General features: G+C 53.4%; 1 protein-coding gene across 5 annotated transcripts in view; it reads left to right on the forward strand.

Moving 5' to 3' along the window:
* The window catches only part of KIRREL3 (kirre like nephrin family adhesion molecule 3), a 317031-nt gene that overhangs the window by 256158 nt on the left and 33543 nt on the right, over window positions 1–27330 (forward strand). For all 5 annotated transcript variants that reach the window (XM_066981248.1, XM_066981245.1, XM_066981246.1 and 2 more), the window contains 3 exons: window positions 13548–13705; window positions 17125–17275; window positions 21772–21877. In XM_066981248.1, coding sequence (XP_066837349.1) covers window positions 13548–13705; window positions 17125–17275; window positions 21772–21877 — 415 coding nt within the window. The remainder of the gene's footprint in view (window positions 1–13547; window positions 13706–17124; window positions 17276–21771; window positions 21878–27330) is intronic.

Below are 27330 nucleotides of genomic sequence, written 5' to 3' on the forward strand. Positions count from 1 at the left end.
TGGAGGGTGGATGGACCCCGTTCTGGGGAGGGGAGGAGCAGCTAGGTGGACATCTGCGCTCTTTTCCCCCTCTCCGGAGTGATTGTTTCACCCAAACAGTAGTTTCGCCCCAAAAATGCCCAGAGCTTGCCAGGTGCCACCATCCTGGAAGCAGCACAGGGCTCACACCCGCAGGCAGTGTGAGAGCAAGGCAGGTTGTGCTGCGTCCAGCCCCGTCCCCCTCTGCAGCCCCTTCCCGTCCCCCTGCTCTGGTGCAACAAGCGCCTAATGAAACAGCAGCAGATGTTCCTTTGATTTCAATGTACTCAAGACTTGAACCCAATGCAAATGGCATTTTGCATCCAGCTGTACCGAGGCAGCCTAGGGGCAGTCCCAGGATCTCCATTTGTGGGTTTCCCACCTGCATCGCAGGGCTGATGGCAGCTGCGTGCTTCCAAAATCATCCTGGGGCTTCCCCAGGGGGGTTCCCACCAGCTCTTGGGAGCAGCCTTGCCCTGGCTGTACTGAAAGTCCCCTCGAGGCAGCATTGTTGTCTGCAAGAGAGCATCACTTTGGCCTGGTGGGACTTTTTTTTTTTTATGTATTTTGGAGGTTCTCACAAAATGGAGTAATAATTGAGAAGGAGAGCAGTCGATAGCGAGTAATTCATCTGCCAGATTTAGTTTCGCTTTCCCCTCTAGGATTGCAGCAAGCCAACTGCAATTTCCTGACCTTATCTCCTCTCTGAGTGGGTAAACAACAAACAAACTCTTTTGTTGCTGCCTGGAGTGCGTTGAAGATATTCACAAGCCAAGCTGTTTTGTTTGTCGCCAGCTGGGTAAGATGGGACTTTCTCCTCTCCTATGCATTTTGGCCACCTCAGCTCCTCCCCACGCAGACTCAGAGCAGGAGCCCTGTGTCTGGGGAAAGCACGGCCGTGCCTCCTGCTTTTCACCACTTCCCAGTCCCTTAGGCAAAGGTGGCCAACCTTTCTCCTGCGTTACATGGATACGTGCCCTGCGGACCCAAAACTACCTTTTGCCTCTGCCCGGGTGACTTTTCACTCCGTTATGGTGTGCTGGGAAAAGAAATGGCACTCCAGGCTGGAAAACGTGCGTAACGTGCACCTGCCACTCATGGAAACCCATGCTCCCCAATCCCCTGCCACTGGTGTCCTGCTGTGCCACTGCATCCCCCGGAGACGGTGTGAGGATGGGCAGGACCAGCATCCCGCCGGGACAGCACGCCCTGTGTGCAAGCCCAGTCTGGGGTCTCCCCTCTGGCAGCAGGTAGAACTTTGCTCCCACCATCCCAGCCCTCCCCAGCCCTCTCTCACCTACCTCTGAGCTGCCTTTCTGCTTCAGAACCTCATCAATTTTTCAGTTAATTATTAGATATCACTCCCTGCCGACTCCCATCCCGACATCACTTGGGTCCCCACTTTCCCAGCTTTCTGCAGCTTCTTGCTCGCCGTCCATCTCCCAGCCTGCTGCCCCCAGGCCAACCCACCCTGCCCGTCTCACTGCCTCCAAATCCTCTGCTTGGGAGAGAGAGGCTATCCTCAAAACTGAGAGTTCATAAAGTCACGGCTTTCCAGAACATCCATGGAGCTCAGTGACTTTTTTTCAATCACCGGTAAATTCACCTGGAGTAATTTGTTGTGTGAGTCAAAGTTGGCAAAGCAAGCTTTGGCTGGAAGAGGACAGCAGGGGATTTGCGTTCGAGAAGGAGTTCACACATTTCATGTGCGCTTTCCTGAGATGAAAGGTTAGGCGTGGGAAATCCCAAAACATCTGTTTTGACATGTGCCAGCCATCCCCCTTTTGTTCTAAACCAGCACTTTTTTGTTCAACAAAGTTGACCTAAATTCCTAAGAAGCTCGGAAATAACCAGAATGGAAAGCAAGACACTTCCCACCAGGTGCAAAGCTCTCCAACCTGCCCAAAGCACATCTTCCCCTTTCTGCTCCCTACAAAATCCTCTCTCCTCGTGTTCCCTTCCCAGCCAGCACACCCTGAACTTCTCCTTTTGGCCACTGAACATCAATAGGCACAAAACCCTCGCACCTGCACACCCGTCCCAGCGCATCCAGCTGCTGCCTCCAATACACGGACTTCACTCTTCCCCATCTCCTTTTCCCCTTTCTTTCTCCCCATCGCCCGACCACAGCCGAGGGTGAGCGGCCCGAGTGATTAAAACCGTAGGCGGCAGAAGGGGGACTTTGATGGATGCTTTTGGTAATGCCGGTAGCGTCTCTATCTGTGCACCCTGCCAGGGAAATCCATCTTCTGCTGCACCAGAGCTATGGCAGTGTAACGGGGGCTCCTGCAGCCCTCCGCACGTGTCCTGGGACACGCTGAGCATATCAACACCTACAGCAGCCGTCACTGTCTTTGGCCTTATCAAGAAGGCATCCAAATCGTCTCAGATGCTGGAGCATCCTGCAAGCCTTGCCTCGGGGCTCCATTGCTTGTGTTGATTTTTTCCGTTGGCATTTATTGTTTTCGCCAGCTTTTATTAATACCTCCGGGAGCCATTTGTGGGTCAAATTAAATGAGAGCTGTGCTCAGTCTGTTTGGAGAGTGGGAATGATGTGAAAGGTCTGATGGAGCCCCTCAAAACAAGGGTCCCCCAGGGGATGGAGAGCTGGTACGCCGTCAACAAAAATAGCATCGCCTCGCAGCTTGTCCTGTGTCCTCTGAGACTGCTCTGCCATGGCTGACAGGGGTCGTATTTGCTTGGACCTGTGACAAAACTGAGCGCGGGCTCGGTGAGCAGACAGATAGCTTGTCTGGGGAGCAGAGACGCAGTTAGCACTGCGCCTGGCAGCGGTCACGTCGGCGGTCTAAGGAGGAGAGCAGACTTCGGGGACACGCTGCTCTCCAGCCCATGGCATTTCGGGGATGATAGGGGGAGGAAAAATATCTAGAATTGAAGGGGAGAAAAAGAATCAGAAGGAAATAAAGCAGCTGTTTCCGCTCTGCCGCAGCAGCTCACAGGAGCTGTCACAGAGATCCCTTGTGCTCACTCCTCTTTCCTCGCCTCATTTCCCAGCTCAGGCCAAACCCGTGCCATGCTCCGCCAGCCTCGCTCCCAAAGAGGAGCAGGATCGTGAGAGTCCCTGCCCACAGCGTGTCCCCTGCTGACAGGTTGTTGCCTTTTTGCTATTGAGTTCTTAATTAAGAAGGAATAAAATTCCACCAAAGCACACATTTTCCCTGAAACACTCCATCAGTCAAAAAACGAAAAAAAAAATCAATATCCTATTTAGGAGAAAAAAAAAAAAACAACATTCACGAGCAGATTTTGGACCAGCCCTGGGTAGTATGTTGGTGGCAGAGAGAGGGACGGGTCCCAAACCTCCTCCAAGCCTCCCCAGGGTAGGGGCAAGCAGAGGACACTCCTCGTCCCACAGCAAGCAGAGAACTCCAGTACCTAATAAATTATATGTCCTCACCTCAGTGAGCCTCGGAGCACCTCTCACATCTTGATATTTTACTATTAACAGTTGTCAAGCTGTAAACTGCTCATAAAGAGAGCATCCTCAAGGTTCAGTTTATCGGGGGGTGGCAGGGAACCGTAACGTGCGCTTTTCTTCCGTGAGCATCGGGGTCCAGCAGGCGTGATGGGCTGGGAGGAGACTGCTGCAGGGAGGACGCAATTAGCCTGGCTCTGCTCTCCGCTGCAATTGCTTTGGCTCAGCTGGCTTTGTTATCTCTTCCTTCACGCTATTTCCAGTCCCTTTTCTCTTGGCTGTCTTCCTCTGTTTGCCCCACCGTTTCTGCTGCTGCTTTTGCTGGGCTGAAGCCAAGGGAACCCCCCCCTGCCTTGCCAGGTGCTGCCCAAATGCACCCCAGTCCTCCAGGAAGGGGACACCTGTATCTTTGTGCTCCTCTCCGGGAATACACCAGGATGCAGCAAACTAGCAGTCAAAGCCATTATCCTCAGGGTCCTTCTGCTGTGTCTCTGAGCAAACACCGGTTCCTGCCATTGCAACCCCATCTTCCTCCCCCCATCCAATTTGCGGGCTACCAGCACAAGCTGAATTAGGGGGTTTGGTGCCGTGGGGACACGCTCAAAGGAGGGAGCTGAGAGCGAGCAGCAGCCGGGGGGAATGCCCTCCAAACAGACGTTTGAATTGGGTAATTTATCTTAAAAAGGGGATCTGCTAGCAGTGTATGCAGGGCTGAATGATCTCAGGAAGGGATTCAGGGCAGGAGGGCAGACAAGGGCATTTGAAATTTGCGGCTGGGAGACCGAACCTTTCCCAAACCGTGTGCAACTGAGCTGTGCTGCGGCTGATAACCAGCTTCCGCGGGGGCGAGACATGTGTCAGTGCTGGGAACATTGCGATTGATCGTGGAAGGGCTGTTCTGGTTTCCTTCAAAACATCTGGCCCCGGCCAGTGTCAGAGATAAGGCACCGCCATGCATTGATCAGCCCCATCTGATGCTTCCCAGCTACATCCGTAACGATTTGCTCTGCCCTTATTGCTCTTGTGGCTGAAGGACAGAAGCAGAGCTGGAGCCAAACGAGTGTTGTGCTGGCGTGCAAGCTTGGCTAATCCATGGCAAAGCTGAAATTGGTCCCTGATGGGAGATCTTGGAGTAGATTCCAGATTGGAGCAGATTCCAGTAGATTCCGCAGGGCTCGTAGATTCCAGCCCTGCGAGACCTCCAGCATCCCGGGAAATGCCTGAACCCCACCAGCAACACTTTGACCTTGTCCAGGTGCTACCCTAAGACCACCACCAAGCCACACATCTCCATCTCCTGGTGGTCTCCCTGCTGTGAGCTTGCCCTGGGTTCCTCCTGCACACCCCAGCCACATATCCCAGTGGGAACCTCCCATGCAAAGAGCACGAGGAAGAAGTGCAGCCCATCCCCACCTAGGAACAAGGTAGCTCCAAGGACTTCTGATTGCTGAACAGCCGACAGGAGTATTGCCCTGAGCTGGGCTGGTAGATGCTTGAAAACGAGGGATCAGACATGGCTCAACCTCATTTTCAGCAGCCTCAAGTGGGGATGAGCTGCAGGCAGCACCCCTCACCCAGCTGCCACCAGCTTTGCAGCTGTCCTCGTCTGCTTGCAACCAGCCCATCTCCAGCACGTGCTTTAAGGTCACAGGCAGACACTCAATCTGTGCTGAAAACAGCTCGCTCAGCGCCTGGAAGCGCGTGTCTGTGCCCAAGCACAACCCAGAGCACCCCTCCTCCTCTTGTGGCTGCCCAGATCAAAGGTGAGGTCGGAGCCTGCCCGGTGGGTGCAGCCCAGCATGGGCAGCATCCTAAAACCCTGCACGCCACCCTAAATCCCTGCACGCCACCCCAAGACCCTGCACGCCACCTCATCCTGAAGTGAAGGGGGGTAAATCGTCTTCATCCCCCCCGGTGGCCAGATCCAGGCCTTTTGCCCCCTTCCCCAGTGTGGGGCTGCGGTGCAGGAAAGCAGTGATAACCAGCTGCTTTGCAGGGCGGACGTGATTTGAGGGAGAGCATGTGATAAAGCTGTGGCCTTTAGGAAAGCAAGGAGAGGAAAAGACAAAGCATTCCTTTACCTTAAAAAAAAAAAAAAAAAAGTAATAATAATAATGATCCTCCCAGACCCAAAGCAAAAAAACCCCTGCGTCAGCTGCAGGCCTACAGAAGGGGCAGCGGTGGTGAAAATCGGCAGGAGAGCTGGAGTTACAGGTGCCTTTTCCTTGATACTGGGATGGGTCCTTCCCCTTCAGCCTCGTTGCTTTGCAGGTTTGCAGGCCGGACAGTACCCCGATAACATCCCAGTAATTCCATGGCACCTCCTGGCTTTGCCAGAGCAGCATCACCCGGGTGCTGGGCTGAAGCTCAGGGCTTCAGGATTCCCCCTGCAAAACTGGCGGCCGGCGAGGTGGGGGTTTTGTAACGAACAATAATAATCCCCCTTTCTTTTTTAAACAGCTTGAAAACAGATGACATGCGGGAAAAATAATGAATTCAGGTTTTCGCCAGCTCTCTCTGATCTGTCAGGCTGCACCCAGGAGCCGTGCTGCTGGGGGGGAGGAGGAGGAGGAGGAGGAGGAGGCAGAGGAGGCAGTGGGTGCTGGCCTACATCCCGTGGGTGAGGACGTGACGGAGCCCCCCTGCCAGGAGGAGGCTCAGGCACGCCCTGCAGCGGAGGGCACCACCAGTCCCGGGGGGGCTTCCTCCTGCGTTTCTGTCTGAGAGGCGGTGGAAGGTGTCAGTGGCAGAGGGACGTGCTCAGGGACCCCCGTGTGTCCCACCCCTGGTGTCCCTGGGCTCAGGGGACGCAGGGCTGAGCCAGCCGGGGGTGGCAGTGACTGCAGCGCGGCTGAAGCAGGCCCCATGGCTGTGCCTCAGTTTCCCCTCGTTGGGATGAGTGCCGGCCCCAAGCTGGTGCGGGCGCACGTCAGGGGATCCCAGTAGTGAACGGGTGTGTTATGATGGTGAGGAGGACACAGCAGACAACTTTTCCTCGCTCCCTCCCTCCGTCATCCCCCCGGCACTTCTGGCATGCTGTACCCTGACCGGCCTCCATCCCTGGCAGGCAGAATTGGAGCCATTACTCACTGTCACCGCGGGTCACGCTGCCACCTCCCTCCTGAACACCCTGCGGCTTAAAGCCGGACAGTCTGGGGGCCAGGACAGCTCTTCTCAGGGAAAAGCAAAGCGAAACAGCCCGGCACAAAGCCCCGTGCCGTGGAGAGGCTCGGCTGCGCTCAGCAATGATGCTGGGAGCTGGGGCTGGGCTGGGCAGGATCCGTCCAAGCAGTGCCTTGGTCAGGGGGAATTGCACAAGGAACCGGCAACTCCGATACGCGTGCTGGGATTACGTTTTCTTTTCAACTGGAAGAGGAAATTTCAAGTTTCTTGCTCTTTGTGGAGAGAATCTTTCCAGTAAGCAATCAATACCGGGCCAGCTACCTGCCTGCCCGCACAGCATCAGGCTGTATATTAGAGCTCAGAGGGGTTTGCCAGAACTTTTAATTTTTTCTCATAGAAAAGATTTTTCAGTGGAATACAAATGCTCACTTATCCTGTGTCAGACCTGTTCGTGTTTCCTCCAACAGCTCGTGCTGCCCAGAGCCTGCTCTCACTTCCAGAACTTTGAAATTTGGTTTAATTCCAGCATGATGGAAAAATGCAGTATTTAAAAATTGAAAGAATCTGGGACTGAAGACCTCTTCGGTCTGAAATAGCCAAGTGCCCAACGGCGGCTGCCCTCCCCGTTCACCGCTCAGGGCTCCACAGAACCTGGGCAAAACCAGGGCTGTGAAGCGCCCCGGGGCTGGATGGCCCCGCACACCCCAGCAGAGTGCTGTCCCACCCCACAAACCCAGCCTGCGGACCCAAACCAAGCTGGGAAATGCAGGGCTAGATGAAAACCGAGATAAATAACTAGGGGGGGAAAAATGGTATTTGCACCGTTTGCCTCCGGTGAGGTTTTTAATGTGAGGGGGGTCTGTGCACCGCGTTCGGCTGCAGGCAGATGGGCAGACAGGTGCAGCAGGAGAGGAGCGGGGATGCAGGGTGTGCGGAGCTCTCGTCCTCCTGGCGGGGGTCTCCATGTCCCTGTCCCCTGCGTGGGATGGAGAGGCGGCATCGCTGCTGGCACCCGCCCACGCTCTCCCGGCTCAGACACACACACACGAAGAGCCACAAGACAAATAGGACCGAGAAAGAGATGCGCTATTTAAACTTTCATCACTATTTTTCTCCCTTGCTCCCCTTGTTGCTTTTGATTTATTTTTTAGCGTGTTTTCCCCAGGCTGTGCTGGTTGCCTGCATCTGTTTCCTCTCCTCCTTCGCTCCGCAGCAGCCAGGCAGCTTTCAGAGGGCACCCGCGGGTGCCCTGCATTTTTCAGGCTGTCCAGAGCCCCGTCCCATCGCCACCCTTCCCAGAGCCCAGCACAGGAGGGGCGTGGGGAAGGTCGGAGTCTTTGGGGTGCTTGGCACGGGGGGAGGATTTTGTGCCATCTGTTGCACGGAGGGCTCCTGCCTGCCTGCCAGATGTGGAGGAACCCTCCGAGCCGCTGCCCATCCATCCCACGCGTCTCAGCAGGGCCAGAGGCTGGTGGCACATGGACAGGGCTGAATGCTTTGAAGCGATGCCAAGGTTTGCACTGTAGCCAGCATGGCCCCTGTAAATTGGCAGTGCACAACATGGGCTGAGGTTTTTTTTTCAGTAGAGCTCACATAGGGAAAGAGGACACAGGCGGCTTGGCGTAGGTTGTTTTCCTCACAGAAGAGCTGAGCCTCATCCTGCTGAGCAGCTTGCAGACAGAAATGGTCTGCAGGTCGCAGATGTAAGGATTCACAGGAAAATCTGTCTGGTAATGCTTCGAGAAGACTCAGCCCTACAATTGACCCTGTTTGCAGGCTCAGAGCAGTCTCTTGCTCTGTCGTGTCTTTTTTTTTCCTTACCTGCCAGGCTTCTCATCTGCAAAAGAATTGCAATCCTACGTGCAAGGGAAGGGGAGAGGTGGAGCAGACAGACATCGTGAAGGTTAAGGGGAGGATGCAGTTGCAGTGCAAGATTAGGTTTGCTCCAGAGCTCAGGTCACCAAGCCCCACAGTTTTGCCATAAGCCTCATGACAGTGCTGCCCTGAGAAATATAACCCTCAGCAGCACTCAGACACGGCAAAATCTCAGCCTTTGAGCATCGGACAAAACCTCAGAGGCTGTTTATATCCTTCCTAGCCATGAAGAGCTGCTGGAAATCTGAATCCTAAATGTGTAAAGCCTTGATAAATGAAAAGCTGAACATTCATGTAGCTGTAAGCTGCTCTGCAGTGGTTTAGGTCTTCACAATTTGTACTCTTCGGGCCTGATAATACAGTGAGACCCCAGGCAGTCTGCTGGAAACCTACTGCCAGAAACACAATCCCTATAAGGGGATTCTCTTATCCATTGCAGCAAGCTCCATCCTAAAAGCAGTTTTCTAGCCCCTTTTCCTCCTCTTGGGAAGCTCTTCTGGATGTTTGATCAAGCAAGGAACCTTCTTTCTTTCCCAGTGCCCAGATTTTCCTGCTTATTCCCTTGTTTTCTCCCAGCCTCCCCCAGTTCATCCACCGCAGCCAGGCATAGTCTCTCCCAGCCTTCACTTTGCCAAATGAAACAAGCCGATCCCATCTGATCTCACCTGGTAGGAAAGCAGCTTTGTTCCTCTGAACAGCCCCCCATCCTTTCCCTGCATCCTCAGCCCAACATCCCCAAATGTGGCCAAAGCCCTCTGCGACCCTCCCAGCATCTCGCAGAGCAACGCCAGCAGCCTCTGCAAAACAGCCCCTGGCGCTCTGGAGGACAGGCATCAGCCTCAAAGAGGAGGCAGCCCCTGCGGTCATCAGGACGTGCCAGTCCCAAGCAGAGACGAGAGATGATACAGCAGCTAATTAACTCATTGGTTTGCTGAACATATCATCAACACTGAGCTGATTTCCAGAGTCACCCCAGCAGTCTTGCTACATCCCTGTTTTGAAGAGAGACAGCATCTTCCGGGGGAGGCTGAGGCCAAAGCCTGCTCCTTGCCAGCCAGCAAACCTGGTCTCAGAACACCCCAACAGGGAGCAGAGGTTGGATTTGCAAAGGAAAATACTCTGCGGGGTTCGTATTGCAAAATATTCCACACAGCAAGCAGCTGTATGCAGATCAGGACAGTGCCTGGGTACGCTTACCCAGAGCAAGTGTACTCTGATGCCCTCATAAGCTTGACTTGTCTACAAGAGGCAAACATGCCTCTTTGACAAGCCTGTGAAGCAGCATCTGAATACGCAAATGCTTCCATGCCGGAGAAAAGCTCCCAAACCCCTCCAGCTGCCACCAAGGCGGGCAGGGCCCTGGGAAGATGGTGGCACCCCCAGCAGCGAGGGCGAGCAAACCCCTGAAGGGGGCTGGGGATGCTTTTAGGTCTCCACTGTGTGCTTGGACCCTCAGTTTTGGGGCTGGCAACCACCTCCCGGTGGTTTGTGATCACTGAGAGCATCTTCCGGACTCTGTTATTGGCCTAACACAGGAGATGAGCCCAGAGCCTCGGAAACTGCAACCCCCCTAGGGGAGAAAAGCAACACACGAGCAATCCCTTACCCGAGGGAGGTGTTCACACGCCTCGGGGGACACTCGTCTCACATCAGCCAAACGTTTCTTCCACTATATTGCTCAGAGCAGTCCTCAGGGGCTGTTCAGCATCTGCCTCTCCATCCCGGCAGCTGGGTGGCCGTTCCCCACCAGGGAGCGTTCAGGGTTGGATGTTAACGCTGTCTGGAGAAGAGGCTTCCTGCGTCCACAAACCCAGCGGCAAGGAGGTGCCAGCAACAACAAAAAAAGCAGCCAGTGTTAATTAGGAAGAGGTGCTGGCAGCTGGAGGGCTTTTTTTTGCTTTCTCTGCTTGCAGAAGAAGACTTCTGCCTGGAGGATCCCGTTATCTCAATAAATATTGCTAATAATTGAGCTCTGTTTGCTTGCCACAATGCCGTCCAGCTGTCCAACGGCCAGGAGTATTTAGAGACATCTATGTTATTTCTTAGTCAGAGCTGCAGTGTTAGCCTGGGGTACCAGTTCAGCACTGAATAATTCTGCATGGTCTCGTTGATTAATCAGACTATTAAAGCTTGCTGGGTAGGGCTGTATGCAGGAAGGCCTCTAACTAGCCAACTAATTGAAGAAGTTGCTGAGCGCACAGTCCGAGAGCAGCACGCATTTATTCATATTTCTTTATGTTGATGTGCTGTAAAACACGCTTCTCCCAAAGCACTTCAAAGGGTAAGGAGCAGAGACCCCAAGCTGTTTGTACTCATCCAAGCAGCCCACAGCTGTGGAGAACAGATTAATGCCTATCTGTGGGCTTCAAAACATTCAGCAAACCCTGTGTTTTGACAGAAACCCATGGTTTTGACGATGGAAAGCTAGTTATGTTGCCTCCAGAAAGCCTTGTCTGTGGTCAGGCAAAGAACAGCTCCCCAGCTCAAGTCCTGAGTGCACGGTGAAGAGAGGAGATCTGCTGGGGTTGCCTCCCACCCCAGGAGGTCTCAGCGCATTGTCTCTTTGGAGATCAGTCTGGGCTTGCATCCCATGCCTCATCCACCTCTCTGGCTTGTTTTTGGTCTCATGGGCTTGAGCCACCAGTGACAGCCTGCTCATCCATCCCTTTTCTCTTTTTCCCTTTTTAAGTTTTCCAGGCATGTGAAGGTTAACTCCCTTTTCTTTGCTGTCAGGAATGAAAAACCCACAACCCCAAACAACCCTTCCTATTTATATCCCTGCGTTAATCAGAAAGGCTAGCACTTCTACATCTACGTGATTAAAAATTAGGAGACCGGATTCTGTAGTGGTGCCTTATAATAACAACCAATCCTGGGAGCGCAGGGGATGAATAATGGATCATGGCTCTATGCTACTGGCTTCTTGCTTCCCCTTCTTTCTTCCTCTCTTTTCATCTTCCATTCTTCTCCTCCTTTCCCAGGCTGGAGTTTGAGTGGGGAAGGCATCGTCATCCTTCATTTTGCAGAAGTTAGAGCTGTTGAGAGATATTGCTGATTTCTATTCATCAGACCCTCTCCTGCCCAGCCAGATCCCCTGGTTAGTGAGCCTGGAGACAATCAATAATTCATGGCCACATGAATAACCGGGGGATGATAACCACCTGCTTGGGAAGACATAATCAGGACCTATTCTCTCCTTCTCATCTCCTTCAGCAGCTCCCCAGGTCTTGCTGCTGATCCAATAGAGTGAAACAGGAGCAACACAGGTTAGGAAAGGCTTTCTGGCACGGGGAAGTCAGGTGGTCCCATACATACCTGCATGGGGTTGTCCCCTGTCCTGTCCCTCCCCCCAGGTTTCACTGGGCAGCTGGGGGGCAGCTGCACTGCTTTGAGGGAGCACTGTGATGCCAGAGGATGCCAAGGGACGCTTCAGGCTCTAGCTAGTTGGTGGGACCAGCCAGGAATATTAAACAGCCCCCGTGAAAGTCCCTCCGTTTAATTCTGAAAGGCTCTTCAGAGCAAGGCTTGTGGGCTGGGCCTCTTCCCAGCTCCACAAGATGAATTTCCAATATTTCACAAGCTGAGGTCAAATTCAATTAATAGCGTCAGTGAGGGGAAAAAAAAAACTGCTGAGAAACATGTATTTTTTTTTCTGAAAACAATATAAATGAATTCAATCAAATAGCTGTTTTTTTAAAGTTAAAATGCTTCCTTAACAGCTAAACAGCATCAGAATGAAGTCGAGTTTTCCACATTCTCATATTCCAGGGGCTGATGTATCTTGACTAACCCAAAACACGGATTTTCACATTTTTCACTCTTGTAGCCTGAAAAATGTACATTCTGGATCCATGTAGAAACGCTTTTTTTCCTCCAGTTCTTGGGTTCCACCCACTGAGCTGAAAAATCCCATTACTCAGAGTGCTTGGCAGATGCGTATGTGACCAGCCTTGTGTGCAACCGGCACATCTGCCTCGCCTGCAAATCCTGCGCCGACGCGGGCAGCCACCTTTGAGTTGTCAGAGAAAATAATCCCCTTCCATCTCCCAAATTCGGCCCATGCTGGAGGAGCCAGCGAGGAGTTTTGAAGACTATTCCCCGGCCAGCTAACAGCAGCAGCTCAGGCGCAGCGGCAGAGCCCCGCTCGGGGATGTTAGGGCTTTGGCGCTGTGCAGCTCAGCCCGGTGCCAGCCCGCTCGGAGAGCACAGCCCCATGACAGGCAGCTCCATTTTTGTGGAAAAAAGGGCAGTTTTCACCCAGCAGCATCCCCTCTGCAAGGATGGAGAGGGCAGGAGGCTCTTGCAGGTGCTTTACCTTCCTCTGACCTGGATCTGGAGCAGCAATTTTTCTCCACCCTTGGCTAGCATGAGCTCCTCTGCTTGGACAGAAGGGGCCGCAGTGGGGATGCTTTTCCACCTCTGCATTTCTGCGGGTTTTCCAATGCTGTGTGAGCCCCCAAGAGCCCCATTTCCCACCGTGCCGGTGGTGTTTACAGATGCCAGGTTTCACAGGCTAGACACCAAAAAATCACCATGCTCCTTGTCTCTTGCTTCTCCATTTCCACCCCTCTCTGGCACAAAGCAGGGATGTCCACGGCTGCGATGCCAGCAAAGCCATGTCCTGTAATGAGGATGCAGCCTCGCACAGGCTGTCAGACCGAGACAGTTTCAAAGGCAGGTTGAGATATTAAATGTCTCCTCGATACCCCCGGCAAAACCTGCTTTCATGGAGGGAGACGCTTAAAAGACTTGCAGCAGCGAGAGGGAGTCTCTGACCGAATGAGAGGATTTTCACCTTTTGTGCAGCCAGAGGGTGGCACAGAGGATGAGCGAAAGCAAAAGGAAGATCAAAGCCGGACAAGAAGGTGCTCGATGGTCTCTCCATCCCTCCGTGACCTAAAACATCAGCCGGTTTCTGCTGCTGTAGATCAAATCTGGGGCAGAGCCCTTACCTGCAAGCCGTCCCACGGTGCGATGGGTGGCGGGCTGCCCCTGTCCCCATCGCACCCCGCTGGAGGTGTGAGAGGTCCCGGTCCAGTCCTGGTGGTTTAATGCTAGTGAGTGACCTTGCCTCCTTCATGCCATTGCCTTGCAGTTCCTCCAGACGACCCCGTCATTATGGGGGGACCCATCATCAGCCTGAGAGCGGGAGACCCCCTCAACCTGACCTGCCACGCAGACAACGCCAAGCCGGCTGCCTCCATCATCTGGATGCGGAACGGAGAAGTTATCAACGGAGCCACCTACTCCAAGGTGAGGCAGGACGGGGTGGGGATGTGCACCGTGCTCTTTCTTGCTTTGGGAAGGGCCTGGGCTCCTTCTCACAGCCCCAGAACAGCCAGGGCTGTGCCTTCAGTGCCAGAGCTGCCTCGCACCCCACATCACCCCGTGCAGCATCCAACAGTCAGGAAGATGTCACTGAAATAGGCTCTGCTTGGAATTTGGCTGGCTTTCTGCACCCTCACATAGCTTCTGAATTACCTGGCATCTCCCCCCAGGAATCCCACCTGGGTGTCACGCTCGTAGTGCTCAAGGAGCAGAGCCAGCACTGCCCTTGGCTGCAGCAGAAGCTCTGAGGCAGAAGTTTTTTTGCAGTGGCATACGTCCCTGCCTCTAACTGCAGTTTTCCATGAAAAATTGTCAGGGTTGTTGGCATTTTTTAATTTAAATGGAAAGCCTTTATTGGGTCATAAAGGAAAACATCAAAGAGCAATCGGCAGTGTACTCGGAATGGGTACCCACATGTTCTCCTGTTTATCAAAGCCTGATGCTTGGTAAGTGCTAAAGATTCAGTAACACTTGACATTTCTAATGAAAATTTCTAAAGCACAAAATTCAAGGCACAAAATGGGTCAGTTTACAGCCATTTGTAATGCAAGCAACTTCAAAGTTCAGAGTCAGAGGCATTCCTCTTGAGCTCCTGAAGATCTTTTTAATAAACATTTCACCCTCTTCTACCACTGGGAAGCCTCATCCCAGCTTGCTTGGAAGGGCAGAGGAGCCAAAGCATCCCCGTCCTCCCCCCTGCTGCCCCACAGCGCCCGCGGACACCTCAGCTGAAGCTGAGCTGCCTCCTCGTATCTGGTGGGGATGAACAGAATTGCCCCCATCACCCTGTGCGCTATGCAAGCGGCAGCGCTAATTAAAGCTAGAGACAGCTGACCTCGCCCTCTCTTAATTCAAGTGAAATTAATTAAAATCCAGGCCATTGACGTGCAATTGTTTGTAACTTACTCCATCCAACCCAAGCCTTGCTCTGCGCTGCAGGCTGTGCAGACCTGGCCCTGGGGAGCCAGCATTTCCCTTTCAGACCCCCAGGCAGTGGGTAGCACAGAAGGAAGGGTGTCTCCTCTTTGTTTTTCTTCAGAAGATTTTTTTGGAAGCCTTTTAGAGCTGAGCTTTCAGGCAGCAGCTCCATCTCACGTGCCACACAGGCACTTCCATGGCATCTAAAGCAGCTGTCGGGTGGTTTGGGTGGCAAGTCCTGCTCTGCAAGGACGTCAGCCCCTTCTCCGGGGGCAGAGGTGGTGTTGGCTGATCTGGGGATGCTGAACCCCAGTTTCTCCTGACTCACCGGAGATTTCCAGGAGGACCTTCCACAAATAATTCCCTGCCATGAGCAGGGAAGTGCAGCTGTAGGGCAGGGCACGCGGAGGTGGTCAGCCAGTGTGGGCTGCATCAGTGCTCATCGCCTCGAGCATCACCGCATCCACCCATGCATGCATGAGAAATCCCAGCTTGAGCACAGCAAGCATTTCTGAGACCTTTTCAACCTTGTCATGTTAAAAAAGAAAAAGACCCCACAGAAAAGCTAATGGGCAGTTTTAGCTATTTATGAAATGTGATGTTTTGATTTGGGACGTACAAGAAACCTCTCCCTTTTGAAGTTCCCTTTAAGTCTGGGCCTCAGTTTTATTCTGTTGTTATTCTCTAATAAAATTAAAATCCAACCCAGACTTCATTTGATCCAGATATTCCAGTCAACCAAGAAGACATACTGCTCAGGTTACTGATTGCCTGAAACCATTTGCACTGAGTGATAATTCCTTTGTTTCTCTGAATTTCAAATCCACCAGCTGATTAATATGCAGCCCCACTGCAGTCACAGCCAGGCAGCACGGATTAGCCAGATCTGACTTAAAAACCCCAAACCCTCACCCTGCTCCCTCTTGAAGAGGACAGGAAATGGTCCCTATGGCCGTAGGGGGTATTGTAGGATCCTGCAGGGTTTGAAGATGAAGCAGAGCTCTGGGGTGCTGTGGGGGTGAGTTCTGCACAGGCAGGACCCACAGTGCTCAGCCTGGGGTTCACAGCACCCTCAGCAGCAGAAGTGGGGTTGCTCTGCAGGGGAAGGACAGGCAGGGTGACAGCAAGGCAGGCAGCACCCTCACCAGCAAAGGCACAAGAAGAGCAGGTTTGTATGACCATAATAGGGTCAGCCACAGTGCAGCAGTCACCAGAAAGCCCGCAGAGATGAAGCAGGGCTGTAGCCAAGCCAGGAGATGAAGTCCACATCAGCACCCCCAAAACATGGCTTGAGCTAGAGCAGGAGATTAAATTCAGCTCCTAGACCTGTGGGTGGGATAGAGGCCCCAGATGAGGTTTGTCAGGATAATTAAGGTCTGTTGGGGCCCTCAGATCCCAAAGATCTTGTTCTGATAGGTCTTGGTGCTGCGTCTGTCCAGCTTCTGAGCTGATGGTGTCAATTTGTCAGCACCATTCCTTGCCCACTGCCTGACGGAGGTGCAAACCTATAGCAAGAGGGCTACATCCAGCTGAGCCCAAGTGGTGAAAACATCAGTCTCACTGCTGTCTATTTATAATTCCATAAAGCACTTGCCTTACACAGTGAAGTGAAAGCTTGGAGGATACAGACTTAAGGGAGAAAAACTGCTTGGAAAAGTCCAGAATCGGCTGGGTGTGTCCTTGGGCATTTGCCATTATTATCAATGGCTGGGTGAAGTCATGTTTCTGGCATTTCTGGTCCCTGGAGGATGCTGATAAACCAGAGAGGGGTCAGAGAGTGATTAAAATATTGGAAACCGTGCAGCATCTTCAGAGGCTCAGAGGGCTTGGTCAGTCTGGTTTACCACAGACGAGGTGACAGGGTGATGTGATCAGTCTATAAGGACTTAAATGAGGATTAGGACTTCACTGAGGATAAGGCAGGGCTCCTGCGCCAGCAGATCAAAGCTGCACAGGATCCACCCCGTGCTGCTGGCAGCAGCTGCCACCACTCACACATCCCTGCACAAAGTGGCTGGGAGCTGCAGCCCGACCAGCCCAGGCTGCTTCTGCACCTGCCTGGTGTAGGTGCAGCAGGTGACGGCGGGCTGGAGGGGGCGGTTACCGTGTCTGTCCCCTGGCTCCCTTTTTCCCAGGCCGGGGGTGACGTGCATGTCACCGGAGCTGCGGCTCTCAGGTCTAGGCACAGCAGGGCTGGAGGGAAGCAGATGGGAGTTAAGTGCCCAGTTCCCAGGGAAGCGCAGCAAAATGTGCCTGTGCAATTCCCCTAAGGGCTCTTGGCAGATTCCAGCTGGAGGAGCCATGACTGCAGACTGGCTGGCGAACTCGTAACAGCAAGGCCTGGCTGTGTGTGTGACTCTTGACCAGGGAAGGGGCCGCTCTCCTGTTGGAAGCTCCTTCTTCCATCTCCCTGTCTCCCCTTGCAGACCCTTCTCCGTGATGGCAAGAGAGAGAGCATCATGAGCACCCTTTTCATCGCCCCCTCCGACATCGAGAACGGAGAGAGCATCGTCTGCCGCGCCACCAACAAAGCCATTCCCAGCGGGAAGGAGACCTCGGTCACCATCGACATCCAGCGTGAGTACCTGAGCCACCGCAGCCCCGTGTCACCCCAGCCTCCCCGCTGCCTCCACCGGGGCCGCCAAGCGGGGCGTTCCCCATCGCTGGGGTGTACTGGTGCAGAGAGGCACGAGGGCTCATCTCCCCTGAGCTCCCTGGGGCACCTGATGCACACAACACCCAGCTGCTTCCCAGCTTTTGCATCTTGTGCCCATCTCTTTGAGCCATGCATTGCCTGGCTGGCACGCATTTCTTGGACAAATACGTGTTTCCAGGCTTGCAAGTTGTTCAGGGGTAAGTTTTTGTCTTGTTCTCCATCTAGATAGCACATTAGACACACCAAAGTGCTCCGTGGAAGCCCTCCCTCCTGTGACATCCAGCTGGTGTCAGCCACCACCCAGCAGGGACAGGTGTGTGGGGAGCGATGCCACTTCTCTGTAAAACCATGAAGGAAAACCTTCCTTCCTCAAAAATTCACATTTCACAGATCTCTCCCCTCCTCTGCAATAGCTGTTGCTTTCAGGCACATCCTGACCTCTCTCCAGCCGGGCTTCATTTGCACACACAATTCCTGCAGCTGTATTTACCAACAATTTGCAAATGCAGGGTGTTCAATATTAGCATGCCAGCTGCTTTCCAGAGTCCAATTAAAACTGCCTGAACAAACTCAAGCACAGCAGAAAATTCACCATTTAAGACTCCCAGCTTTTGCTGCCGGAAGATTAACAGGCTCTTGGGTCGCTCTATAGCATGTCCTGACAGAACCAGCCAGATAAAATGAGATAATAGCATGGGTTATTTCACAGCCAGCAAACAGTTACAATAGCTGGAGATGCACGCACGTTCTCACAAACAACGCAAAGCCGGAGACATCATTACTCCGTGCTGTACAGTACGGGGCAAGGGACGTGAGCTGCATCCCTGATCCTGATGGGATCTGCTCTGAAGAGAGAAAGACCAAATAAAGAGCACCGATTTCCACTCCGAGCCATTAAATACTCCATGCTGTGAAAGTAATAATAATAATATCCTATCCAGCTATTAAAAGTATGTTGTTCTTAATGGGGTCTAATGAGGATATCAATTTCCCAGGGCTGGATGGGTGATGGAGGGATAGAAAAATGCCAAGATGGATTAAGCAGCCTGTACTCTGCAGAAGCACCCAGGCAGGGTTTGTGTCCTGTGCAGGTGTTTGAGGTGCTTGCACTCGTGGCAGCAGGAACAGCTTGCTTCAGCTGATGCGAAGCACGAGTTTGGATCCCATCAGTCTCGTGTGGGCACAGGACCTGCCTGCCAGTCTTAGCCTCAGCAGCAGTGAGACAGCTGAGTCATAAACACTATCCCCTTCCAAAAAAGAAAAAAAGAAAAGAAAAGAAAAAAGGCAAGGGGAAAGAAACCAAGAAAAAAAAAAAAGCTAGAGTCTGTAATGGAAACACTAAGCGACTCCAGCTGGAACATCTGTTCAATGTGATTTCTGTTCCACCAGCCACATCAAAGTCAGCCTCCTGTGAGTTACGCGCCGAACATCACAAGTGGGATTAAAATCATGTTTAATAGTTTGATATGCCATAAACTATTTATATTGCCAGAGCCCAGTGGCTCTATGGAAATTCACATCCAGCGTGCCAGGATGGGGAGGAGCAGGGTTATTGCTTATCCAAAGCCATTTGCTCCAAGCCTCTGCACACACATGTGTAGTTGCTCATTTTTACACCTTCGTTTCATGGCAGGAAGGGATTTGACCGCATCCATATTTTTGCAGGAGGTGGCAGTATGAGAACAGAAGTGGCAGGCTGGGGACCAGGGTGACGAGCAACCCGCAGGCCACCTCGCTCCGCTGGAGGTGCTGTGCTGGTCCTTGCAGCGTGGCAGCGTTTTGTTCCCATTTATGCTTCCCATCGGGGAGTGTGAAAGCCCAGAGCTGAAGAGGCATCAGAGCCTGCTTCCAGCTCCTAATCCCTGCTCATTCGCAGCTTCCGGAGCCCACCCCGAAGAGGCTTTTCCGCCCCGCAGCGATGCCAGCCCTCATTTTGCAGGTGCTGAGTTAGGAGGCTTGCTGACGGCAACGCGCGGTACCTGCGCCAGCCAGCACTTGCATGCATGCTCTCCTCCAGCTCTGATTCCATCTCAAATTAATTACAAGAAGCCAGGCAGGAATTATAATTGTAAGCATGTGGAATTACATCCTGATGAGTTACAATTTGTGTCTTTTTTTTCCCCTAACATACCCCCAAACACGCTCGCACACACAAACCCACGCTCTTCGCAGCACCGGCCGCCTCGTGGGGAAGCTCACCAGCCTTCCTGCAACGTTCGGAAGCCCAATCCCATTTGCGAAAGGGAAGATCAAAGACTTTAATTCATTTCCTTTGCTCTTTTTCTTTTTAATCTACATTTTTTATTTTGAGTGCAAGGAGGGAGCTGGGCTCATTTTAATACAAAGAGGCTCCTCTGTAAATCGTAGGCACAGCTACTAAACCATCAAACAATGGGGAAGCTACTAAAGAGAAGTGTGATTCATACTTAACAAAGGAAGGTGATTAGCTGTTGTTGTATAACAATGGGGAAGTGTCAGGATGCCTGCAAATGAATTAGGAGCGCACTATATATCTCTGGGCTGTTATGTTAGTGAAGCTCATTTATATTCCCAACTGCGCCCATCTTTATTGTCATTTGAATTGCACATTTTAAAATGAGATTAGGGTAAATTGAAAATACCTATAATTTCCCGTCATAATTTCCCATCAAAAAGGCAGGTGGCTCTGCTGGCGACAAAGCCGGGCTCTGGCTGTGTAAATAGCACGGGGCCAGCGGAGGTGGGGACGCAGCGGAGGAGGGATGGCTGCGCTTTGCAGCGTGGTACCCAGCGCTGCAGGCAGGATCTGCAGGGATGGGGACGGAGAGGAGAGGTGGCGGTCAAGCTGTTGTCACCTCTGGATGCCCAGAAAGAGCCTGTGCCTTCGAGCGAAGGTGCTGAGCTGGTTCCGGAGAGCCCCATCTCCCCAGCAAGACCCTGTCTTGTGTTTGGGGGAGGATGCTGGCAGAGGGAGCAGCGGCAGGGGAGCTTTCACCCCTGGCTGGACTTGATCTTAGAGGTCTTTTCCAACCTGAGCGGTTCCGTGGTTAAACACAGCAGAGCTGCTCAGGCTTGTGTTAGAGCTGTGGCTTCACGGCATCCGAGCAGCACGCTGACCATCATCGTGCCACCCCAGCTTGGCCAGGCTCCCAGTGAAGCAGCCCCTCGCTGCCGTTGTTTTCCCCTCGGGGGACACGTGGCTGTGAAGCTGCAGCATGGGAGGGATGCTCCAGCTGGGAGAGACGTCGCTGAGATATTTAGGAGGAGGAGAGAGGCAGCAGATAGCAGGTAGTTCAGAATGCATTTTCGCATCACGCTGCATCAGACTCATACCTTAAGGACAAGGGGGCCCCTCAGCTCCTCTGCGCAGCCCCGAAGCAGCCTGCAGGGGTTGGTCCTTCAGCACCATTTCCACCTTCTGGAAAGCCTCTTGGCAAGGCTGGAGAGGTTCCTCTAGCACTGCAGTGTCTAACGGTGGCCTGTAACAGGTGCCTCGGCAGACAGGAGAGCTCCAAGATGCCACCTGGAGATTTTTTTCTTCCCTCAGATGAGGTCTCATTCTTCAAACCTAAAGCTGGATGTCCAGCACCTCCTCTGAGACATCATGAAAAATTAAAACCGCTCTGAATATTCTTATTATCCACCACAACACTGCACCCTTTTCTCTTCTCACTTTCTTTCATCCGTCCTCTTCTAAATTTTGTTTGCTGCTAAAGCACTCAGATGCTTATCATGTAAAAGGAGAAGAGAAGCAGAGCAGCAGCCGAGAGAACCGAGAGGCCTGTGACACCAATAAGGACTTGGCAGAGATGATTAGGCTGATGAAAGAGCAGAAACGCCACTTTCAAGTTAGCGGGTAGACAAAAGATCGTCATTACGCAGCAAGATATTAAATGGGAACTTTTCAAAGCAGGCGAGTTTATTTCCTTAAACGGGGATCAGAGCCTGCGCTAATGGCTCTGAAGTGAGCTGCTACGCCGAGCGGTGTGCGTGGCGTGGCAGCAGGGAAGGCGCTGGGCTGCAGCGAGCGGGAGAGCATCCTTGGTTGGAGGAGGGATCGGATGCTGCTGAGGAGCCGAAAACCAGCTCTGGCTGCTGTCTTGGTGGGAGGACAGCTCTCTAGCCCAAAGGGTTTTTATTCCCCACGCCTCTGTGGTGTCCAAGCCCCTGTGGGGCAGGCATGGGGCCTGCAGGCTGCACCCAGATGTTGCAGATCTGCACCCAGGGCTCGCGCTTTCTGTGCACAGCACCAGCCTGCAGCCAGCCTTACAAAGCCCTGAGGATTCAATCACGGCACGAAGCAGCCTCAGAGCCTCTGCCGTGCTCTCCCACACCTGCCTTCTGCTTCCCAGGCTCAGGAGCCGCGGGCAGCGCGGTAGCACAGGGCTGCTGCGCCCACCTTGGCTGGCGGTGTGACCTTGTCGCTGTCTCTTTGCAGACCCCCCCTTGGTGAACCTGTCCGTGGAGCCTCAGCCGGTCCTGGAGGACAACACCGTCAAGTTCCACTGCTCTGCCAAGGCCAACCCGGCCGTCACGCAGTACAGGTAAGGCGCCCTCCCTTCTTACTGTCACCGTGCATCCCCCTCCAGCCCCGCACAAAGCACAGCCTCGCCAGCGCTGCCCAGCTCCCCCCAGCTGTCCTCACCTTGCTGGGGCTCACAGGTGAGGAGGCTCCGGGTGCTCTGCGTGAGGTTGATGCACGCAGCAAGCCCTCAGTCAGGGACGCACGGGTGCTTTGGGCTGGATTTGGAGGCCTGGCACAGAGCTAGCGGAGCCATCTGTTCGGGGACATAATGAGCAAAACGTGCCGAGTGAAAAGTCTTTTATGGGGAAAATTGGAAAATTCCTTCTCTTTGTGCACGCTCTTTTATGGTTTGAACAATACCACTCCAGTGCCATCGCTGTGTAACCCTTAAGCAGCCACATGCAGCCCCAGCAGCGTAGCGCAGGGCACAGAAGGGGGCCGTGGGCTGGAGCTGCAGGGGCTGGGCAGCAGCCGGGCACTGGTGAGGCAAGAAGGGGTGGAGGAAGAGGAGAACCCACGGGAGGTCGGGGCAGGAGAGGCTCCGTGCCCGCACCTGGTCGCTCCCAAGCAGCAGCCACCAAGGTTGCGCAGGGCGAGATGAGCAGGGCTGTAAGCATAGGGCTCGCTGTGCCGTGTCCCAGCACCTGCCTCGTTGGAGAGGGAAGCAGGGGGGGCTGCCATCCCTCCTCGGGGGCCTGATCCCACCTGGAGACATCTCGCAGTACACCAGGTCCCACCACAGCCCCTCCGGGCTCGGAGCTGGGTGCGGGCACGCGCAGGGAGTCGGTGGTGTTTGTGCAACAGCCTCGGTTTGTAATAACAGAGGAGGCACCTCCGGGGACAGGCTACCACGACCCGCCTCCTGTTAGGCTCGTACAGCTTAATTAGTACAATCGAGTTTGCTGGTAGGAACGATTCCTTCCGGCTGGATATCTGCTATCAGCACAACAAAGTCATAATTGCGTTCCTGGTTACACGGAGGAGTTATTAATTTCAGAAGTCAATTAATGTCAAAGATACAAATAGCCCCGTTCCCATATTTACAGTTAGGAAGAAAAGGAGCGTGGCAGGCCGGGTGCGTGTCCCACTTGGGCACAGGGGGGTCCCAGCCCCGCGGAGCTGCTCGTGCCGCCCGCAGCCCGCTCCGTGCCTTCCTCCCACCCCACGGCCCCATCCTTTCACCCTCCCTGGGCAGTGCTGATCCTGGTGCCACAGGGGCGTCCGCCTTGCTGCAAAGCACTTTGTCGTTCCTTTCGTGGGGGACTTTTATAGCAAAGCTAATTGCACGTTTTTCTCGGGTTATGTTTTCTCATGAAAGGGATTTTTTTTTTATATTTATGGGAAAAAAAAAAAAAAAGAGGCATGAAAAATTCAAGCACTTTGGGGTTTTCATTTCTTAAGTTCCCTTAACATGTTAACATCACACAAGGCTTTTTCCCTACCACTGTGACAAGCAAACACGATTCAGCAGCACACGGCGGGGCTTCCTTCCGTCTAATGGCTCTGATTGATCGGGGCGATTCATTTCCCTTCCCAAAGATCCCAGAGCTCTCCAGTAGCTATGTCAAGGCAGCAGACGTCTCAGCCCTGCAGCTCGGAGTGGGATATCCCAGCTGGGAAGATTTTGAGCTTCAGTTTAGGAACAGAGGTTGTCCGGAGCTGAAGCAGCAAGAAAGGGTCTCTGTAAATGCCAAGAGTGTGCCTTAATTAACCAAAGCCGTGTCTCTGAAGCACCCAGGGTGACCCGAGTAAGCGAGCAGCCTCAGCGGCACCGTTGGGTGTAAAAGTCTGGTGTTGTGCACCTCCGGGAGCATCGTCTGGGCACAGGGATGTGGGAAGCTCTGAGGGCATCCCAGCGAGGACAGAGAGAGGACAGCCTGCTGTTCCTGCACCGGGAGCTGCAAGGGTGGAAAGCGTGAGCCAGGATGAACTTACGCTGCCTTAAAAACAAAGATTAGAAAGTAGACTGGAAACAGAAAGCGTGGCATTTTTTCTCCCCAGGGAGAGACATGCTGATATATTTCCTATGGCTTCCCTCAGCCTCAGAAATATCAGATCGTGGTCGGCAGCCGACATTTATTTTTAATACCTCCCAATATGTTTGTCAGTAAACAGCTCTGAACACAAAGGAAAATGTCTAAACACCATAAATCCCCTTTTCTGGACATAAACCCACAGCCAGCTCCGTGGAGCTGTCTCTGCTATGAATATGCAAGCAAGCCGTCCCCCTGCTCTGCATCTGCACGACACCATGGCATTGTCGTGCAATGCCACTGCCACATCCCCCCGTCCGCAGGACACGGGGTTTTGTTCGTGCTTTCTCTTGTATAATGCATCGCATACTTCTTTTTTTTTCAACACAAGGAAAAGCTGTTTAGAAATGAGTGATCTTTTCGCAGAGTCACAGTGGAAAGTTACAGCATATTCTGTTCTGGGAGAGGTTAATTCCCTTTTGTCAAGACTGACAGGTTTCCGTGAAACGTTTCCATTTGGCCTCAGTGGCGTTGTCCGACGGGAGGAAAAGCCAGAAGCCCTCTGCCATAAAACCTGCGGGCGTCTCAGCGCGTTGGGTGCTTCTGTGCAGGCAGGGCTGGGCTCTGCTTTCCAGAGACCCGGCTCCTCAGCTCCTCTTAGCCCTGCCCTTGGACAGCAGCAGCTCCTGCACGAGGAGCATCCTTTCCCCCAGAGGGTTTTGGTGCAGGTGCCTTCACCTGCAGCGTCACCTGCGCTGTCACTCGCAGCCACTGTCACCGAAAGCAAGCCGAGCGAGGCTGGCGAGGCGTCGCATGGGTGCACAAGCCATGCTGAGCCTCAGGCTGGTTTTTTTGTGGCCCAGGGATTGCGCACCCCGCACCCGCGCGGCGGCAGGGCTGAGGGGCCTGGGCAGCACCTCCCCGACCTGCCCCCATCTGTGGGGAGCAAGCCCCAAGGCCATCGGGGAATTCACTGACTCTCTTTTGCTGCAAGCAAACGGGCAAGAAAGGGAAGGCGAGAGAGAGTAATTAGTTGTCGCCGTTGTTCTGCCACCTGTGATGGCGGGTGAAATTAATGGAAAGCAACAGAAGTCAGGGCGACGTGAACCGACTCACAACCAGGCCTCCTCTTTGCTCACTTCAGATCTCTCTATTTGCCAATCTTCCCTTGGCTTTTGATGTCTGTTGTGTGTCTGTGGGGTGTTTTTTTGCTGTTATTATTTATCACTTGCAGTAAGAAAGAGAATCTTTAAAGTGGCAGAAGAAAATGGGAAAGTTTAATATTGCAAGAGGCAGAGTCCCTCAGCCTTTTGGGCTCCTCTGATGATGATTATTTTTGCAGTGAGATGGGGAACTGCTACAGGCAGGGCAATAATAAATACCTCACTCTGGCGCATTGATACAGTGCTCTCATCCCCAAGGCTAGCAGAGACCTTTGCAAATAACGTTATCTTTGCAGTCACGGGGGGAACGGGACGTTTCGAGCCACTCTGCAGCACCAGCTACAGAGCCGGGCTGCAGGGCAATACCCAGGCATGGGGGTGAGGGACAGACAGACAAGCACGGACAGAAAGAGAGAGAGAGCGAACATGCCATTTAAAAACACCCACGCCTCTCCATAATTGCACGGGGCATGGCAGAAGATCCAGGCGACGCTGCAGCAGAAGCAGAGGTCAGGAGGAGCTGTTTAAAGAGACCCCCGAGGGAAGCTCCACCAGCTCCTCTTCCCCACCCCACAGCAGAAGCCAGGACCACATCCAGTGCAGTCCAAGCAACCTCCGCCTGCACACGCTGGGCTGAAACCAAAGGTGCCAGCTGCCCAAAGGGGCGCAGACCTTTCTGCAGCAGCAGCGTGGGGAACACCAGCGCCTGGGTTTCCATTTCCCATGCCCCAGCTTGTGACAAGAGGGCGGGCAGGGAGCGATGTTTGTTCGCCCAGCGGGCTCCGCACTGCAGAAAGGACATCCGTGTTTGGAAAACACTGCTTTATCTTTGAACCAACAGCACGCTGTCACTCATCAAATATTAATCTGAACTCAGCTGCTTCTTAAGAGCTTTTCTTTAAAGGCAGTGGGGCTTCAACGCACCTGGTGGGAGGTGGTGTCCTGCCTTGCGCAAGGGAAAACAAAAAGATGTGCTTGCTGCGTTTGCAAAGGGGCAAGCAGGGAAAACATCCAGCTTCCGCAGCCCACCTCCAGCTCTGGCTGGGATGCAGGGTGGGCATTTCCCACCCAGGCCTCAGGGGGGGATGCAAGGATGAAGAGTCCGAGTACCTCCAGCAGATCTGGACTGGTCCCTTCCTGCAGGGACACATATTGTCTTAATTCTGATCGCTCATTGAAAGAATGAGAACAAGTCTTGCAAACCCGGGCAAGCCTGCTTGTGAGCCCAGATGTTTGCCATGCATTTTGCTGTGCAGCAGTTTGTAGCTGCTTGCGACACCCCGCAGCCTGCGTGTTTGCAGTCTGACCCCATTCTGGGGGTCTTGCTGGCATTCGCTTTTTGCCTTGGGAGAAGCCAGCAGCTGGGAGCAGGGGGAAGGCAGTGCAGCCAGGAATCGGTGCAGAGTGTGCCAGTGCCAGGCGTGCAGGGCTGCTCTGCTGAGGTCAGGGCAGTCCAGACCCTGCTGCCTTCTGCTGGAGAGGTGCGCAGGGAGCTGGCTGCCTAGAAGGAGGCATCTCTGAGGTCTGTTGTGTTGCAGCTTGGAGGGCTGAGTGTCATGCACTGTGCCTACATGCAGGTCTCTGAGCAGTTTGGCTGCTGGTCTTGGGGGAAAAAGGGGGAGGCCTGCTGGAGTTTGGATTGAGAAATCACCCCGGGCACCAGGAGCAGATCTTGCTCCAGCTGGCTCTCCATCCTTGGTCCATCCTTTGTCCATGTGATCCTTGACTTGGCCAGCTGGGCATCTGGGTGGGTGTGCACAACGTCTCTGGTCCCAGGTGAAAGCCCAAGGGAAGGCAGATTTAAGTTCAGTGCTCCTCCATCACACCAAAGCTGTCGCTGCCTCTTCTATTTAGCTGCTGCAGAATATGTTCACAGATCCATAAGCTGCGAAGGCCAGAAGGGATTATTGGATCATGGAAAACTGATGCAGATATTCAGGATGATGCATTTCATTGGCAACTTCTGATGGAGACGTGGCAAACGACCCAGTTAATGGGCACGCCTGGTGCTGCCTGCAGCCAAGCCGCAGCAGGGGCTGTGCTCCCTGTTCTGGCACTGGAAGACCTGCCTATATTTTCATGCGGATTCAGGTGGCTTTGAAAAATGTCTTCTGGGAGTTGGAGAGCTTGCTGTTTTCCTTACTTTCCGCTGCCCATCCATGAGGGGCCCAAGACAAACATGAACATCCCCCCGTACTCTGCCTTCCCCAGGGCTTCTTATCACTGGGACCACTGCATAACTGGCACCTGTTTTTGTCCCCCCAGTTAAGGGAGATCTGCAATATTAAGCTCATATTAAATGACAGTCACATCTCTATTAATACTTGAAAGGGGCT

This window comes from Anser cygnoides, chromosome 21 (assembly GCF_040182565.1).
Source record: "Anser cygnoides isolate HZ-2024a breed goose chromosome 21, Taihu_goose_T2T_genome, whole genome shotgun sequence".
Classification (NCBI taxonomy): domain Eukaryota; kingdom Metazoa; phylum Chordata; class Aves; order Anseriformes; family Anatidae; genus Anser; species Anser cygnoides.